This window comes from Neomonachus schauinslandi, chromosome X (genome assembly GCF_002201575.2).
Source record: "Neomonachus schauinslandi chromosome X, ASM220157v2, whole genome shotgun sequence".
In the NCBI taxonomy this organism is placed as follows: Eukaryota; Metazoa; Chordata; class Mammalia; order Carnivora; family Phocidae; genus Neomonachus; species Neomonachus schauinslandi.
Genome location: NC_058419.1, coordinates 99,895,589 through 99,913,211, shown reverse-complemented (window position 1 = coordinate 99,913,211; position 17,623 = coordinate 99,895,589). Strand labels below are relative to the sequence as shown.

General features: G+C 39.2%; 1 protein-coding gene across 1 annotated transcript in view; it reads right to left on the bottom strand.

Moving 5' to 3' along the window:
* DMD (dystrophin) overlaps positions 1–17,623 on the bottom strand; it is a 2,077,064-nt gene that overhangs the window by 296,010 nt on the left and 1,763,431 nt on the right. Inside the window, exon 60 of the mRNA XM_021677947.1 lies at positions 10,095–10,241. Coding sequence (XP_021533622.1) covers positions 10,095–10,241 — 147 coding nt within the window. The remainder of the gene's footprint in view (positions 1–10,094; positions 10,242–17,623) is intronic.

Here is a 17,623-nt window from a genome sequence, read left to right as displayed (position 1 = left end):
GAACAAACAATTGTAACTAGGTATAGTGATGGATGTTAACTAGACTTATTGTGGTAATTATTTCACAATATATACAAATACCAAATCATTATGCTGTATACTTGAATATAATGTTATATGTTAATTATACCTCCATAAAAAAGTGGGGGAGAAAGGGAAGCTATTTTATCTCATTTTCCTCCAAAGGTGACATTAAGTATATTCCTTGTTGTTCAGAGCATACTGATCATTAATTGCTGACAAAAGTCTAGGTTACGAGTGAATCTGGCTCACCATAAAGTAAAAGATAAATATTTAATTTTTGGTCAATTACTTTTCTTTTTGGAATCTTTGGAAAATTATTTAAGCGTTGGTTAACTTTATGAATCCACAGATCTAGGCATGAATACTGTTTATCCAGAAATGATTGTTTCATTTCCTAATTTTAACCCTGTGGTATAAGTTTCCATTTATTTTATAGTTTTTAATAATATTTTTGCTTCATTTCATGCATTCAGCAATTCGAGGAATATTTATTTAATGCCTACTATGTAAAGACACTGCCAAGTTTCAGTAGACATGGTGTTTAGGGCTCTGCCCGCATTGGGCTGCCCCTCAGGTGCGGGAGACGGACTTTCAATAAATAAGTCAACAAACACACATAGCTACAGATTTTCGTAAGTGCTGTGAAGAATTCACACAGGATGCTCTGTGATACAGAGTGATAAGAAATCTTCCAATGTGACTTAATTATATGTTAACTCTGCAGTCCATTACTTCAAATGATTCCTAGTTATTAAATTTGCACAGTAGAATTTTACTACTCTGTTTATAGTTAGTCACAAGCTCCAGGCCATTTAAAATAAAAGCTACAGATGAATAGAAAAGCCACTTAGTTAACTTGTCTTCATCCTTTAGGCTTTGGCTGAAAGGCCACTTTCTCTGGGAAGTCTTCCTGATCAGCCTTCCCTAACTCCTACCCTCAAGGCAACACACACACACACACACACACACACACACACACACACACACACACAGGTCTTCACTATATGCCCTGCATTTTCCCCTCATGACACCTACCACTATTTGTAATTATTATATGAGACATTTTTCTTTATTAATGAGTATCTTCCCAAGAAACTGTAATCGCCATGAGGGTGGAGACAGTATCTGGTTTTTCCACAACTGTATGCCTATTATCTAACACAGCATCTGGCAGAGGGTAGATGGCAGAAAAATATTTATTGAATGGAAAATATTTATTTAATGAAGGAGTATTTCTGCTCACTTTAGGAAGAGTTTGGTGATTAAATCTTCCTGGTACTATAGATGAGAGATTTTTTCTCTCTCTCTCTGAGAGAGAGAGAGGTGGGGGGCAGAGAGAGAGGGAGAGAGAGAATCCTGGGGGCAAGGAACCCAACACGGGGCTCGATCCCATGACCCTGAGATCATGACCTGAGCTGAAATCAAGAGCTGGATGCTCAACCGAGCCCCCAGGTACCCCGAGAGATTCTCATTTTTAATCTCTGAATGATTCAGGTTCTGTGTTAAACAATCTATTCCTGAGACCGTGGTCTGAGATCCATATAGTCATCCTACTTTACATCCGTATTTCCTAAACTCTTGATGTAGGTGATTCCTGACTAATAAATGTGAGGGGGAAGCTGTGTTTGTTGTTGAGAGGGCTGCATTGTAAATGCAGAGGAAGTACTGTCATGTCAGTCTCTCTATCAGAGAGGAGGTACTGTATAGTTGATAGTTCTGACAGATTCTCCAGCCAGATTGCCTGGGTTCAAATCTCGACTCTCTCACCAGCTACGTGAACTCAGGCCGCCTAACCTCGTGGTTCCTCATTTTCCTCATCTGTAAAATGAGGATAAAAATAGAATCTACTTCCTAGGGTGACTGCGAGGCTCACAAGTGTTAGTACATGTAAAAGGGCTTAGAAAAGTGAATGGCATGCAGTAAGAGCCACATGAGTGCACATTATTAATTTCAGTAAAGCATAATTCTCACTAAAATCAACTCTTCTCAAATCTATATTGTTGGCCAAATAAAGTATGGCCCTGTTGTAGAAAGAATATTTCTAAAAGCATCATCAATTTCTAATTTATTATATTTTTCATCTACATATCCACCTTTGAAATTAATGAATATGTTAATTGAGGCGAGAACTTACATCCAGATGACAATTATTTGAAGGACCTTAAAGAACTGGTAAAAATAAAGAAACACTAAGATAAACTGCAGTAATTTAGAATTCACTCTGTGGCACTGACCTTTAAACTCAGCATTTCTGAATTTCATAAGCCAGTTTCTTATGGAGTTACTTGTGGAGTAGGCTTTAACATTCAGCCTTTCATATGGTCTGTAAGGGGGTTATTTCTAGAGGAATGCGCAGGGCAGGAGGAGAGGGGGAGTCCTCGGGTGGAAATGTGGGAATAGCAGCCCTTTGAATGCTGTGCGTGACGTAGCCTGGGAAATGTGAGCAGCTGCTGGGGAGTGTCACACGCCAAAGGGCAGTGGGAAAGGCAAAGAGGCCGACAGCCAGGGCAAACAAGTGCCCCACGCAAGGGCAGGGCGGAGGCAGCCTGCCTCGGATGATGGAGGTCTGGCTGCAGAGCCAAGGACCCTTAAAAGAAATAAAGAGTAGAGCAGGGAAAAATCGGAGGGAAGGGCAAATGTCAGTTGCAAAAGAAGAAAGAAGGGACAGGAAAGCGTGAGCGTAATGGCAGTTTTAAATACTCTTGATTGCGTGCATGTTGCTGAAAAGGAAGGAGCGACACCAAGAAAATAAAAGAAATGCGGACATCCATAAATTTTGCTGCTGTTTAAACACATTTGACAGGGACGCGTGACATGTTTTAAAACCACAAAATAGTTATATGGATTACCACAGTAGCTAGCTTCACAACTAGCAAAAATAGCTCCCAATGCAAACAAATCAGGAATTAAGGAGTACACAGAGATCAAGCAATCAGATAACTTAACTTCATGAAGGTTTGGGTTCACTTTATAAAAGCCCTGAAAAATTAATATGCCTTGCATTCTCTTCAACCAATAAATATTTCTGTGACTTCCACTGGCTTCATTTTGTACCGCATATAATTTTTTTGGTCACACTTCCTACATCATTCACGTTTCTCCCTCTAGTCCTACACATCGCAATGACCTTTTTCTTTTTCTTTTCTTTTTTTTTTTTTCACAATAGAGAATGCCCTTGAAAACTAGACTGTTCTTTGGAGTGCGGAGGCCGGACTCTGGAACCTCTGCATCAAGTTACTTTCAAGGTTCCCTAGGCAATTTCAGTACCATTCTTCTCGAATAAAGTATCATTAGCTGTAGAAACACTGGAAGCCACACTGACTGAGGTAAATGTCCAGAAGGTTGACAGTACGCGTTGACCTCAGTATGTTCTAAAGCCCTGAGCTATCCTGGACTTTTGAGATGCACGCATTCCTCATTCCTTCAAGTCTTTAAAGGGATTTGTGCACTTCCTTTTTATTTTTTTAACAGAGACGAGGCTAAGCAAAAATGAGTGTTCTCACTGAAAAGACGTTTTCTTAGAACTTAATTGTCCTTTTTTTCATGGGTCATTCTATTCCTAATGTCAACAAATCCTTCTGTGACCTAACCTTCTCTAAAACAAACACATTCTTTCCTCTTTGTTCTTCTCATTTCCTTCACTTTCAGCTTTTAAAAAACTCCTGCCAGGGGACGCATTGAACTCAGCATTGTAGTTGAAGTCTTTTTACTTACAGTATAGAACGTGTTAGGGTAGTTTTTCCTACAGCACTACAATATTTTTGGTTAGTGGAGTCCAATCTTTTCAAGCCCGTGGATCCCTTATTAACATTCCAAGAATTAGAGGATCCCTACTCGATGGAAGTACTACTTATATCTCAACAGCTTCTCCCAGGACCTCGATGGAAAGACAGAATCGCAGGCTTCACCCAATAACTACTAAATCTTGGGGTGGGGGGTGAGGGTAGTGGTAAGGGTGTTTTAACAAGCTCTGCAGCTGAATCTTATCTATGCTAGATTTTTGTTCTTGACCAGTACTATCCAATAGAAATATAATGCGAGCTGCATATGTCATTTTAAATTTTCTAGCAGACATATTAAAAAAAGTAAAAAGAAACAGTGTTGGTTGTTTTACTTGAAGCAACAGGCTCACTTTGTTCATCTTCAAGAAAAATACCCAAGTATGAATAATCATAAAAAAGAAATGGGTGAAATTAATTCTAATGATATCTTTTACTTAGCCAAATACATAAAAATATTATCACCTCAGCACGTAACCAGTATAAAAATATTTTATTTTTGGTGCTGAGTCTTTGAAACCTGATATGTATGTGACACTTAACAACATATCTCAATTCTACTAAAAGGAATCTACGAGAAGTTTCCCTTCACCCTCCTCTTTCTGCCTGGAAGACAAGGGCTTAGGTTTCCAGGTTGCTGTAGCACTGTAACACTCCTCTACTACAGAATTTTCTGCATGGTGTTAGGCTTATTTTCCACAGTGTGACCATAAACTTCTCAAAGTGTCTTACAGAAGACACTTTAAAAAATCTTTTAAAGTTGTCTGTACCTGGCAAGTACTTAATGTAGGACAATGGTTCTCAGAGTGTGGTCCCTGGATCAGCAGCACCAGCCTCACTTGGGAGCTGGTTGGAAAGGCAGAATGTCCAACCCCAGCCCAGACCTACTGAATCAGAAACTCTGGAAGTGGGGCCCAGTGATTTAGTAAGTGTTTAGGTGATTCTGATGCTTATGACCATTTGAGAACCACTGATAGAGGAAAACACATTTCCTTTGAGAACGGCCTCAGTCTCATCATTTTCTCCTGGGTTCTGTGGTCTAACCACAGGCAGAATCATTTTAGGTATTGTTCAAGAAATAGCCAAAAAAGAACATGCTAAGAAGACATTGGTAGAAACAACCCTTGGCCAACCAAAGGGACAAAAGTCAGATATCCTCTCCTTACCCTCAGTTAGTAACAGGTCCACATTATTTGTAAGAGCAGATGGCACAGCTCACTTAGGCCCCCTGCCTAGAAGGGACCCCATAATGCCAAATGCTTAGTACAGTATCCTTAAAAATAAAAAAAGAATATGAAGAAAATGTTCAAAATTGGTCAACATATTTAAAGGATCAAATCCTGTGCTCAATGATGACAAGGACAAACACACACATATATAGATAGAAGCCTGCTCTGAAAACCTATCTCACCAAAGTAAAGATCATAAGCTGCTCTGCTGGAATTTTTAATTTTTCAATTAAAACTCTTGTTAAATTTTTAAAAAACAAAGCCATGCAAATATTTCTGTTGGCCACCTAAATATGATCCCATGTTCTTCCACAATCTTACTAGTCTGATTATGTAGACCAAATTCCTGGTCAGGAATTATTGAAGAATTTGTAAGTCAGAGATCTGAAAAGGTACCACTTTTATAGTATTAGTGTCATAATAGCATATATTTTTGCTTATAACATGGAGAAAGAGTGAGCCGTTACGGAAGTATTAAAAGAAAACCCATCTATAAAATTTTTCCTAAGATGGCATAAGCAGTAAAGGGGATTTTGGTCAGTATGTCCTTGGACCAGATAGGATGATTACGGCGCCTGCTAGGTACACAGGGATGTGCAGAAGATGAGGGTCTAGATCCTTGTGACAGATAGTTAACACAGATGTGAAGATGGAGTTAATGTAACTGTCTGCATGACTTTGGAAGAATCTTAGGAAACCTTTAAAAACATACATAATTCATGATACTGTCCTTAAACATATTTAAAGAATATCAGGCCTAGAAATGTCTTCATATTCAATATTTTTCAAGTGATTATATTCCAGACATCCCACAGTCAATAAAGCACGTACTCTTTATATTAAAGTGTATTTGCAGCTTCTGTTGCTCTTCATGGGTTTACTCGTAATGCAGAGAAATGGTTAGAACATCCCCTAGCGGTACTTCCCTAGAGTGGAATATTCTCTGTAGTACTTGTGCTTGGTGAATAAAGAGCATGACTATGTCACTAAACATGTACCCATTGCTTCAACATTAGAAGTTTATCATCAGTTTAATTTTCTTCCCATTTGGTTTTGATACTCATTTCTACTGGGTCAAATGTTAGCATTGGTTCCACTTTAAGAGCTAATTCATTAAAATCACTTTTGGTTGATTTTAGGACGGTTGCTGTGTTCTAAAGACAACGAAGAATGTAATGCTTTAACATCTTATATTTCAAACTACATGTGGGATTTTTAAGGGGTACACTGAACTGGGCTCATTAATCCACGGGTTTGTAAAAAGGAGATTTCAAAGTTAATATCCCTGAGAGTCACTCAAAAGAGGGGAGAAGCAGGAAAAGAGTGAAGTATTTCATACCCATGTGGCCCAAACCAGCTTTCAAGTATGACTTTGTGAAGTCCAAACTAAATAGGACTTTGATAAGAGGAAACAAAAGGGGCAGGGGGGTCGCAGTTCAGAAGAGAGGATTCACACCTTGACTGTGACTGGGACTGTGTCATATTCTATGTCTAAGTCTCAGTCTCCTTACATGTAAAAGGGAATAGTGATAATACGTAATAGTAAGGCATCATCATAACGTTATAAGGATTAAACAAGGGAATGCACATGAAAACTCCTCCTCACAAGGAAGGGCATAGGTTTCCTCTGCCCAAAACACGTTGTCACGTGGTCTAGGACAAACATCCCAACCAGTGAGTCCACTCTGAGGCAGGGAAAATAGGATTTTATTCCTACAGAGTTTCAAACAGGGAAACCAATGTCTCTAAACTTCTATTTGTGCATCCCAAATAAATTCAGAGCTCTCTATACACTATTTTTATGTACAGATAAATCGTGACTGTGTCTTACTCCGCTGTTGATGTCAAATATACATGGTTTATCTGTTTCTATCATTTTGACTGATATTGCACACAGCTAAAAAACCCAGCATGGTTTTCTTTTAAAATAAAAATTAATGGATTGTCTAATTAAACCCAGGATATTCTGGTATCAAGTAGATATAGCCTGGTACTATGTAACTCTCTTCTATTACACTATTTTGCCCCAAGTTAAGAGGTTTTCTTAGATGTATATGCGCCTTCCCACTACTCCAACTCTCTATTTTTTAATTTTTCTCTGTCTTAGTAGACAAAGAAGCAGAGATGAATTTGCACTAATTTTGTATCATGATGTCCTAACTGACATAGCACTGTGATGGGCTCTAGCTTCCCTTCACAGGAGTTGGGTGACTCTTTAGTCAGATACATTCTTCTAATGGTAAAATGTTGTCAACAGGACATATGACTTGCTCTGCCAAGGGGATGAAGTTATTTGATGTGAACCTCATTTCTTGGCATTGTTCACTTTCTGAACAAGGACTACCATTTATAATATGGCAGAGTGGTTACAATTATGGTCACAGAAAACAAATGGAATCCACTTGACTCAGTTATGTGCAACCCCAAACCTTGGATTTATCAGCTTTCTGCTGAAAACACTTTTCAAGCATATCCTTAAGGTCATGTTCAAAAATAGCAACATGTGAAATTTGCCACAACAAGAGCATGTACCATGAACTCATCGAGCTGTTTAGTACGAGAAAGCTGTGTATATGTGGGCTTGGGATGAGGGATTTAAAAGTTAAAATGAAAGAAGGAGAAACACAATCCCCATGAGCCATGTCTGTAACATGAAGAGAGGAAGCCACTGTATTGATTCTAAACTAAATTTTGTCATATGCATCTCTCCCCCACCCCCCCTCCCCCCCACCAAGATATCCAGATACAGAATCATAGGATTGAGCTGGCTGTGACCTGAGACCAAATGGATTGCCTCATTTTATAAATGAGGGAATTAAAGCTGAGGGAGGATAAAGGTTTCTTCAAGATAACATGGTCAAAGAATGAGCTTCAGTTTGAAGTCAGGGCTAATATTATTCACTCCAGTCCTCTTTTTATTACATCAGCTCCTTTCATGTACTTCCCTATATTTATAACCAAGTCCTTATTCATTTTAAGGAATGAGCAAAACTTAAGCTATTAATATTTTCTCATACTTTACATCTAAATAAAGAATGTGACTATAATGGCTTGTTTAGCACTGATCTTTAAAAACTTTCCTTATCAGTCATAATCTTTTGACCTCATCTGTAAGCTTATGTGCCATGGTCACAAATCTCATACAACGTTTGGAAAGCAAATGCAGCATTTGTTTGTTTGTTTTTTTTTAAGATTTTATTTATTTATTTGACAGAGAGGGAGAGAGAGAGAGCACAAGCAGGGGGAGCGGCAGCAGAGGGAGAGACAGGCTCCCCGCTGAGCACGGAGCCCGATGCAGGGCTCGATCCCAGAACCCCGGGATCATGACCTGAGCCGAAGGCAGCCGCTTACCTGACTGAGTCACCCAGGCACCCAGCATTTGGTTCTTTAAAAGAAATTTTAAGATACAGTTCAAGAGTGCTTGAAGAGAACAAATGTGGCCACTGCTTTTCCTTGGACATTTATTACTTTCCTTATTTATGCTTAAAGTGAAAAACATACTAAGGATGAAGCTGATAAGGTTTTAATAGTACTTAGCCACTATGAAACTAATAGACATAGAAAGGCATTTAATTGCTTAACTATATTGCCTTGCTTTAGTCAATGCCACTTATACCAGTCTATCATACAGATATTTCAAAACTATCCATCGCAACAAGAATTAAATTATAGGAGATCTCAGGAGGTCTTGAATTTGGAACTTGTTTTTATTAAAGATCTAGCAATTCTTCAACAGGACTTTCAATCACACCCCTAAATGGACTGCCAATACAAAAAGTTATCTGCTTTATCATTTTTTTCCTATTAAAACACTGAAAACAAATATTTTTAAACTCAGTTTCCTCTCTGTCCTCAGAAGATACTGTCTGCATCCTATGAAACTGGAGAGGGAGACAAAACAATTCTCTAATTCTACAGTAAAATCAGTTTGAGGGTTTGAGGGTATTTACACAGTGTCCCTCATGTGGGGAACATAGAGACACATTACCTTTTTTGAGTTCTTATTATGAGCCAGGTACTGTATTAACAACTCTACATGAATTAGTTTGTTTACTATTACAGCAAGCATGTTAGAGATGAGAGAACTGACAATCAGAGAGGATGAATGACTTCAAGGTCATTCAGTCAGTTTGATTCCAAAACTTGTATGCTATAATAATAACCATTATAACTGCAATAACACCAAGAGCTAGAATTTATACAACATTTACTATGTAACTAGTCCTGTTCTAAGCACTTTTCCACATCTTTTGACTTACTTGTCCTAATAATAGACTGGTATTTTAGAAGCATTTAATATCCACATTTTCTTCAGATAAAAGACCGAAGCACAGAAGGGTTAAATAACTTGCCCAAGGTCCCACAGCTAGTAAGTGTGACCTTGAGCATGCTTCTGGTCCCTATATTTATTATGCAAAGCTATGAAAAACCTCCATATATAGGTTTGTGATAGGATGTTCTTTTTATTTTTTATTATTTTTTAAAAAGATTATTTATTTTTTGAGAGAGCGAGAGAGTGAGCGAGCATGAGTGGGGGCAGTGGCAGAGGGAGAAGCCGGCTCCCCGCTGAGCAGGAAGCCCAGCTTGGGGCTTGATCCCAGGACCCTGGGATTATGAACTGAGCCGAAGGCAGACACTTAACCAACTGAGCAACCCAGGTGCCCAGGATGTTCTTTTTAGAAAGATTTTAGAATATGTCTTCCCATTGACTGTTGTTTAAATTAGGATTCCAGAGGTAAAGATGTTTAAAGAATCCAAGCAATAATAGTACAAAGTAACTGTATGACAATAAATAAGTCCTTCCATCACGATTCAGCACTATTTTCCATATTTATTGCAAGATATAGAAAAGTCTAACTTTAAGCTGTTTACAAAAATTATTACTAATAGGTTTGAAAACATTTATATAGGAACTTACTAAATAATATAAAATACCCTACATTCACGAAATATTATCCAGAACATCACATGAAGAAACTACTTTTCTTGTTCCTTACAAACAAGCTTTATCCATATATTCTCTTGTTGTAACAAGGAACTGCAATGCTCCTAACGTGCCTACCTGCAGAAGCTTCCATCTGGTGTTCAGGTCTTCCAGAATGTTGACATTATATGGTGACAGCTGAATGCCCAACGTAGTGAGTTGGCGAGCAAGGTCATTGACGTAGCTGACATTCTCTTTCAGAGGTGTAATTTCTCCTCGAAGCACCTGTGTGAAATAGTCAAGGGCGAGTTGGAAAATGAGAACATTTAAAGCAAAGAAACACACATGGGAACTACAAGATATCTTGTTCTGTTTGGGGTGCAGTGTTAGTGACGTTTGCTCTACTACAGTGGTATTGTAACCACGGACATTTGTGAATGGGTGAATAATAATAACTAATATTTACAGAGCATTTCTTAGGTGCCTAATCCTGTGTTGAGCTCTGTCCACATAATAATAATTTTATTCCTACAAAATAACCCTATGAGATTGGTAGTTGGAGAATTCTCATTTTACATGTGAGAAAACAACTTGCAGAGGTTGTATCTTGCCAAAGGTTCAATGGGTCAAAATTGAGGAACCTGGGATACATAGCCAGGGTTGCTTGCCTCCAGAGTACATATACTTAGCTATTATATTATATACCTTTCCAAAGTAATTCTGGATTGGCAAAGTAACAGAAAAAATACACTGCTAGATTCTGAATTCTACTCATCTTACAACCACAAATGGATCCTTTTTTTTTTTTTTACAATAAAAAGATATACTCAATCATGAAATATTACATTCATACTTTACACCAACTGCATAATAAGTAGATTCATTTAGAGATTAGGGTATTTTGTCAAGCCCTAAGAATGACTTCCTGGTCTCCTGGTAATTTAGTCCTTGTAGCAATGACTTAGGAAGGCTCCCATGGGGCTTCTCAGCTGTCTCTGAAGCATGAGAATGGGATTCTCTGATGCAATGCATCACGACAATCTGGTGAGTAGAAGAACCCTATGCAGATATGGGGAGGATATTACCATGCATCGTATCTACCCTATTGAGATGACATTTATGGTTCTTTAACATGATGCATGATGTCTAAATGTTCCAATGAGCAATTTCTAAGGGACAAATTCCCTCACTTAGGAGAACAGTTTGTGTAATGTAATGTCTTTGCACAAGGGCAACATCACTTACTTGGGTATATGCGCTGCTTTGACTTGCTTGATCTGGGTAGGTGTTATTTCTCTGGTTCACTATGTTGATAAAACCACTCCTTACACTGACTTCATCTATAACTCTCCAATTCCCTCCCACTCCAAAGAAAAGGAGCCAGTATGTACATTCTAAATAAGAATGGCATTAGTCCTGTCAAATCAACCTGAATATCTCACCACTAAAATGTGGTATTGTATGTAATATAAGACTCTTATATAGTTCTTAGGTAATATAAGATAATCACTCTATAGAACTTAATGTTTTTTAAAAACGGGCATTAAGAATATTATATTAAAGAATCATGGGCGTCTTTTGGGAGTGATAAAAGTGTTCTGGAATGAGACAGTGGTGATGGTAGCACAACCTTATGAATATACTAAACACCACTGAATTGCACACTTCAAAAGAATGAATTTTAAAAAATTTTTTATTAAGTAAACTGTACACCCAACATGGGGCCCAACCTCATGACCCTGAAGTCAAGAGTCACAGGCTCCACCAACTGAGCCAGCTGGGTGCCCCTGAAGGGTGAATTTTATCGTTTGTGAATTATATATTAATAAAAAATAAAAATAAAGGAAAATAGAAGAAATCTTTCTATCTGACCACAGACATGCAAAAAAATCCTATCTGATGTATTCATCTTTATTCACCTTCATGTCAGTGGAATGTCATAGGAATCAGTCTGAGAAAGTTTTTATAGGGATTGATAGTAACATTATTCCCTTGCCTTATAAATAAATATAGAGATTAAAAGGATCCCATGGAAGGAGGTAAAATCCATCGATGTAAATTCATATCTCTAAAAGGAAATGATCCATAATCACTTTGTTTTGTGTAATAAAAGGTTAGAAAACAGATTTATTTTAAAGATTTATTCATTTATTTGAGAGAGAGCATGTGTGTGTGCATGTGCTAAGGTGCGTGGTGGGGTGGGGGGAGGGATCCTGAAGCTGACTCCCTGCTGAGGGAAGAGCCCTGTGCGGGGCTCCATCCCACAACCCCTGAGATCATGACCTGAGCCAAAATCAAGAGTTGGTGGCTTAACTGACTGAGCCACCCAGGTGCCCCTAGAAAGCAGATTTCCTAAATGTCAATGGAGAAACCTGGACAAGCGCAATCATTACAAAATGGAGGCATTCTCTTCTGGATAGTAACATCTGTTTCTAGGCACCATAAATAAATATCATATGAGTAGGAACTAGAAACAGGAAAGCATTGCAGAGATGGTGCAGCAGCTAGGCAGAGTCCGACAAAACTGCAGGCTAACCCTGTCTGTTAATCATCCGTCTTCACCGGCATGCCTCTTAGCCATTGAGTATCCGGCTCAGTCACATGCAGGTTTCAGCTCCCTTTGGACTACATCATGTATGTGTTCAAATGCCTTTTATTGGAATATTTGGATTTTTACTTCCTTCCTGCAAAGTCCCAGACACAGATTTTAATCCTCCATTGGTGTTTTGGAAGATGAAGGCGATTAAAAATTAGGGTCCAGGGCACCTGGGTGGGTCAATTGGTTGGGCGACTGCCTTCGGCTCAGGTCATGATCCTAGAATCCCAGGATGGAGTCCCACATCGGGCTCCCTGCTCAGCAGGGAGTCTGCTTCTCCCTCTGACCCTCCCCCTCTCTTGTGCTCTCTCTCTCTCAAATAAATAAAATCTTTAAAAAAAATTAGGGTCCAGTATACATCATTAATCAGAACACTCACTCTCCTTCTCCCCATCTCTCCCCACCATCATGGAATCTGGTGGCTTCTGTCTCCCCCCCCCCCCCCGCCATCTAGCAATTACAGTAGACGTTCTCTTAACTGGTCTTTACTTAAGACTCACCAGATTAGCTAGTCTTCATGCCTCTGTGAAACACAGTGACTGGGGCCTCTTCACAGCCTCTAAATAAAATGTTAGAGCTATCTGCCAGGATGCATGGCCTTCAGCTGTCATTAGTTGAGTTGTTGGTTGTGGTATGGTCTCAAACCTGTCTTTGCCAGTTAGTATTGCAATTACATAATTTAATTAAAGATTTCACAAACCAAAGAAATTTAAGTCTAAGAGAAAATAAGCTATTATTTCTATGAAAACCAGGTTAAACCCTCTAGAAAGGTGCTTTAAAAAGAACAAGAGAAGTAAATATTATTGAATTGGGTGTAGGCAAGCAACTGTAAAAGATTAGGAAAATAATCTGAAAAATTTAGAAGGGTTCTGTATTCAGAATGACTTTCATGTTTCCTGATGGGTTCTGTCTACATGAAAGAAACCGGAACTGGAAATCACAAAGTCTTCATCATCAGTGTGATTTATGGAGAAGTCTAATCAGTGAATCTACACTTAAAGAAGAAACCTTCACACAACATTAAAATCCTGGTTGACTAAGATCGAATAAAATGTTTAAGACATACTTTTTTATGATTCCCTGATTGAACTGACTTTTTCAATTAACTGTTGAACTCTAGGTTCTGAGCTGGAATAGAGGAAATCTATGATAAAGTTTACTACCACTCCTTGCCTACCACTGCTACCATTACTAGTACCATCATTAACTAAGAGGGGCAGAAGGCATATGTTTAGTTTAATCTGGATTACATTTCTGTTAGGATCAAAGGAAGCTTTGATGGGGGCGGGGAGAAGGTCAGTTGGTAAAGTGATCATTTGGTGGGAAGTTTCATGCTGGGGGATATCATGATGGGACTGAGCAGAATGAAGAACTTTAGCCAGCTAGACATCATCATGAGGGCACTAAGCCCATGAGAACAGAGGAAAGAAGGTAACTGGAGGTAGAAGAGAGGAAGAGAAAAAGGAGGTGGGAGAGTGTCCGAGTCAGTCTCCACTTTGGCATCTGGCCTAGGTTCCTGTGGCAGCTCCGCACCCCCTGAGGATGGCTCACTGCTGTTGTAGACTATCAATGCCTAGAAGTGTACCGAGTAAGAAGTATGGGTCCCTAAACACCGAATCACAAGACACCATGCCATGTAAAGACTCAGTATGGGGCCTGTGTCATTTAAGTGGATGTCACATTGTGTTTGACTATCTTTCCAACATTAGAGCTTTTAATATTACACATATAAATATACGTTCATATTATTGAACACCGAGTATGAAATGTCAAAAAAGTACGGTTAACTCTGAACAATATATCCTGTGCTATTTAAATACGACTAGAATTTCATTAGATTTTATTCTAGTTTGGAAGCAGTGAGTGAGAAAACATTGAAGGGAGCCATTATACTGTGGGTTTTCTTTGAATCACTTAAACATCTGGAATATGTTCTCCATGAAAGAGCAAACCAAGTCTAATTTTATTATGACTAGTTTCATGCCGGCAGAATTTTCACTTCATTAAATGTTGTCTGATTATAGATATAAAAGCACTGATTTAGAATGATATATAAGTCTGATATGTCAAGTTTTTCTTCTTTTTATGAAATTAAATTGGTTGTCAGATTGTTGCTTATCCTTATGTAGTTAAAGATTTGTTCAAATACAGATTTAGGATTTTAGTCATCAACCATATTGCAACAAAAGAAAGGAATGATCTATTAACAAGGGAACGTTGTTTTGGAGGGAGAAGCTTTGGCTTCATAGTTAAGGGACTATGCTGCTGGGTACAGAAGGTCAATTTAAAGGACTGGAAAAAAAAAAGTCAAGGGACTTGTACTTTGAGGGCCTCTGATTCCTCTATGAAGTATGAAGCAACAGACTGGGCATAAAATCGGTGTTCAACAAATATTCGTTGAATGAAAACATGAATTCAGGGTAAGTGGGAACATTTGAATTAGGTGTGACAGAGACCGTGACAGAGGTTGACCTCAGAAACTAGTGAGGTTGCTAGATGGTGTCAAGGGCCCATTGGAGGCCGAGGACCAACATTTTTTTTTTTTTTTGAAATCTTGAACCTGCCCGCCCCATTTTCTCCTCCAACAGTGTTCTTTGCAAGCATGGAGAAAGCAGTTGATCCAGTCATGTCAGGTGTCTCTGTCAGGGACAAGGGAGTTTAAATTTTAGCTGGAATGTCATTGAAAAACACGATGGAATCTAAACTGGATTAGGAGGGAAGGGAAGCGAGATGAGGCTTGTAGATGGAGAGAAAGTAGGGGAGTCAGTGGTGGAGGTCCAGGACAATCCAAGGAAGGCCACAGTAGGAGCAGTTGCACAAGCAGGCAAGGAGGGGAGGAGGCTCTGGGATGTGTGAATTAGCAATGCCACCTAGGAGTTTATTTATAAATTGTGTGACATGATACATATCACACACACACACATATAAAGTGTTTTATTTATATATTAATGGGGTACTGATAATCTGAAAAACTTCCCTTCTTAGGGACATTAAACATTCTTCCTGAAATCTTAACCTACTAATTCATAGAAGTCCCATGTCACATACTAGAAATTCAAAATTAGTTGGGTCTGATGATGAAAGGCCATTCTAAGGCTATATACACTGTGCGGAGAAATTTATGTCACAAATACTACTTAAAAGATGAAATAGTGACTAATTGCATGTCTCTCTACAATGAAACCTTATTGAACAAATGTTTGAGAACCAAAACCCCTGGAAAACAGTCTACAAAGAGAAGGCACTAGGAAAAGTCCCAGGAATTTTCACGCAGCGTTAGTAGTATGAAGGTGAGGGGGGGAGGAAATGGATATCATGTCCTGCAAATACAGGGCTTGAGTAGTGTTATTAGAACTCCTATGCGAGGCTCAGGGAAGGCCTCATAGAACCCAGTTACCCAAGAATTGGGGGCAGGCACAGCCCAGCTGTGTTTTGCAGCTTCTGCATTTCTGGAAGGCTACATTATCTTGAGGGGAGTGAGTGCCTGCCACTGGGGCCATGAGAGTCAAAGACCATATGCTGCTTTGCCCAGAGGATCAGAGTCCTATTGGAGCTTCTAAAATACCTGGGGCACATGAGCTACTGAAATGTCATTGGACCAATAACAAAGAAACACAAGACAAGATGTAGGCAAGACTTTCATGAAATGCATCAGGCTTGGAGATGTCCGTTGTTAACTGTAATTCTTGGCTCTTTCTTCTGATTGGTTTACTGCCTGATGTGGTGCCCAGGGTGGAGGTTCAGCATTTGTCTCAGATACCTACTGACTTAGGCTGGGTTTTGGAGAAGCAGAGTCTGAGTGATCTGAAGTGAGAGAGGCAGGCGGACAGGACAGAAAAGCTAAGTAAGGATGTGGTCTTAGCTGGAGCCCAGCATCAGCTTGATCCCATGGGGAGCTCTGGAGCACAAATTATACCACAGTTGGTTCCATGTTGAGACAAAGCGGTTGTCCTTTTCTGCCCCAATGTCAGTCGGTGTTTGGCCACTAGCTGCCCCCTGGCTGTCTGAGGGGAAAAGGGATGGTGTTATTTCCCAGGCAAGACGGCTTCCTTTTGCCTGAGGGAGGTTTTCTGGAAAAGGGTGCAACTATGAATCTTTTAGCAGCCAACCCTCAGAGCTGCTGGGGGATGACTGCACCAGCTTAGTGAAGGAATCTGGCTGGGGTGCCTACAGCATCTACTACATAGACAAACTTCATCCAGTTCCTCAATCTCCTTTACCCTTGGATTTCAGAGGTCAGACACTTTTTTTTTTGCAAGAGACTTCTTAGGTGAATTCTCATTACTAACATTATGAGGCTATCCCATAGATCTCCAACAAAATGGAGACAGGCCACCATTTCCATAATACTAACTCTGTGATCTCTGCCAAATGCTGAGGGAGTGTATAGAGCTGAGACATAAGGGGTAGTCTGCAGACGAATTATATCCCTCTGCCTTTCGTACCACTTTTGCCTCTGGTAGACATTCTTGACAATAATTTATGCCATTGAAACATGTACTGTTTTTTACTAGAGATGCGGCCGCATTCCATTCCAGCATCAGTTTTTATTGTGGTAGCCTGAAGGCAAAATATTATGCTGTTTCTTTTCATTGTCTTCCCTGCATTCAGCTTTCAGGGCTATTCTTGTACGTTTTCATAGTTGGGCATGACCACTTTTGACCAGCAAACAGAATAAGGACATAAATAATGAAACAAACTCAGAACTAATGACCTAGAGGTAGCATAATCAGGATGACTTAGAGGGAGGTTAAATTAAAAAAAAAAAAAAAAGGCACCCAGATTTTAGGAAAACAATATGAAGTTTGTAGGCATGAAGAAATTCAGGGCTTTCATTTCCCAAACAATTATCAGTAATTATATTTTAGCTATGGTTTGCCCTCAGAGACACCACAGTTCTAAATTTGTGGCACTCAAAGAATAGCAACTGCTGTGTTATTCCCATAAAGAATCCCCGTGTTTTTATGAAAAAAGGATCTCTAGTTTCTCTTCGTTTTCTGGAAAAAGAATGCACACCCGAACACAAAAGCATAAATTCTTTTTTAACATTTTCTCATTTGCATCCATCGTC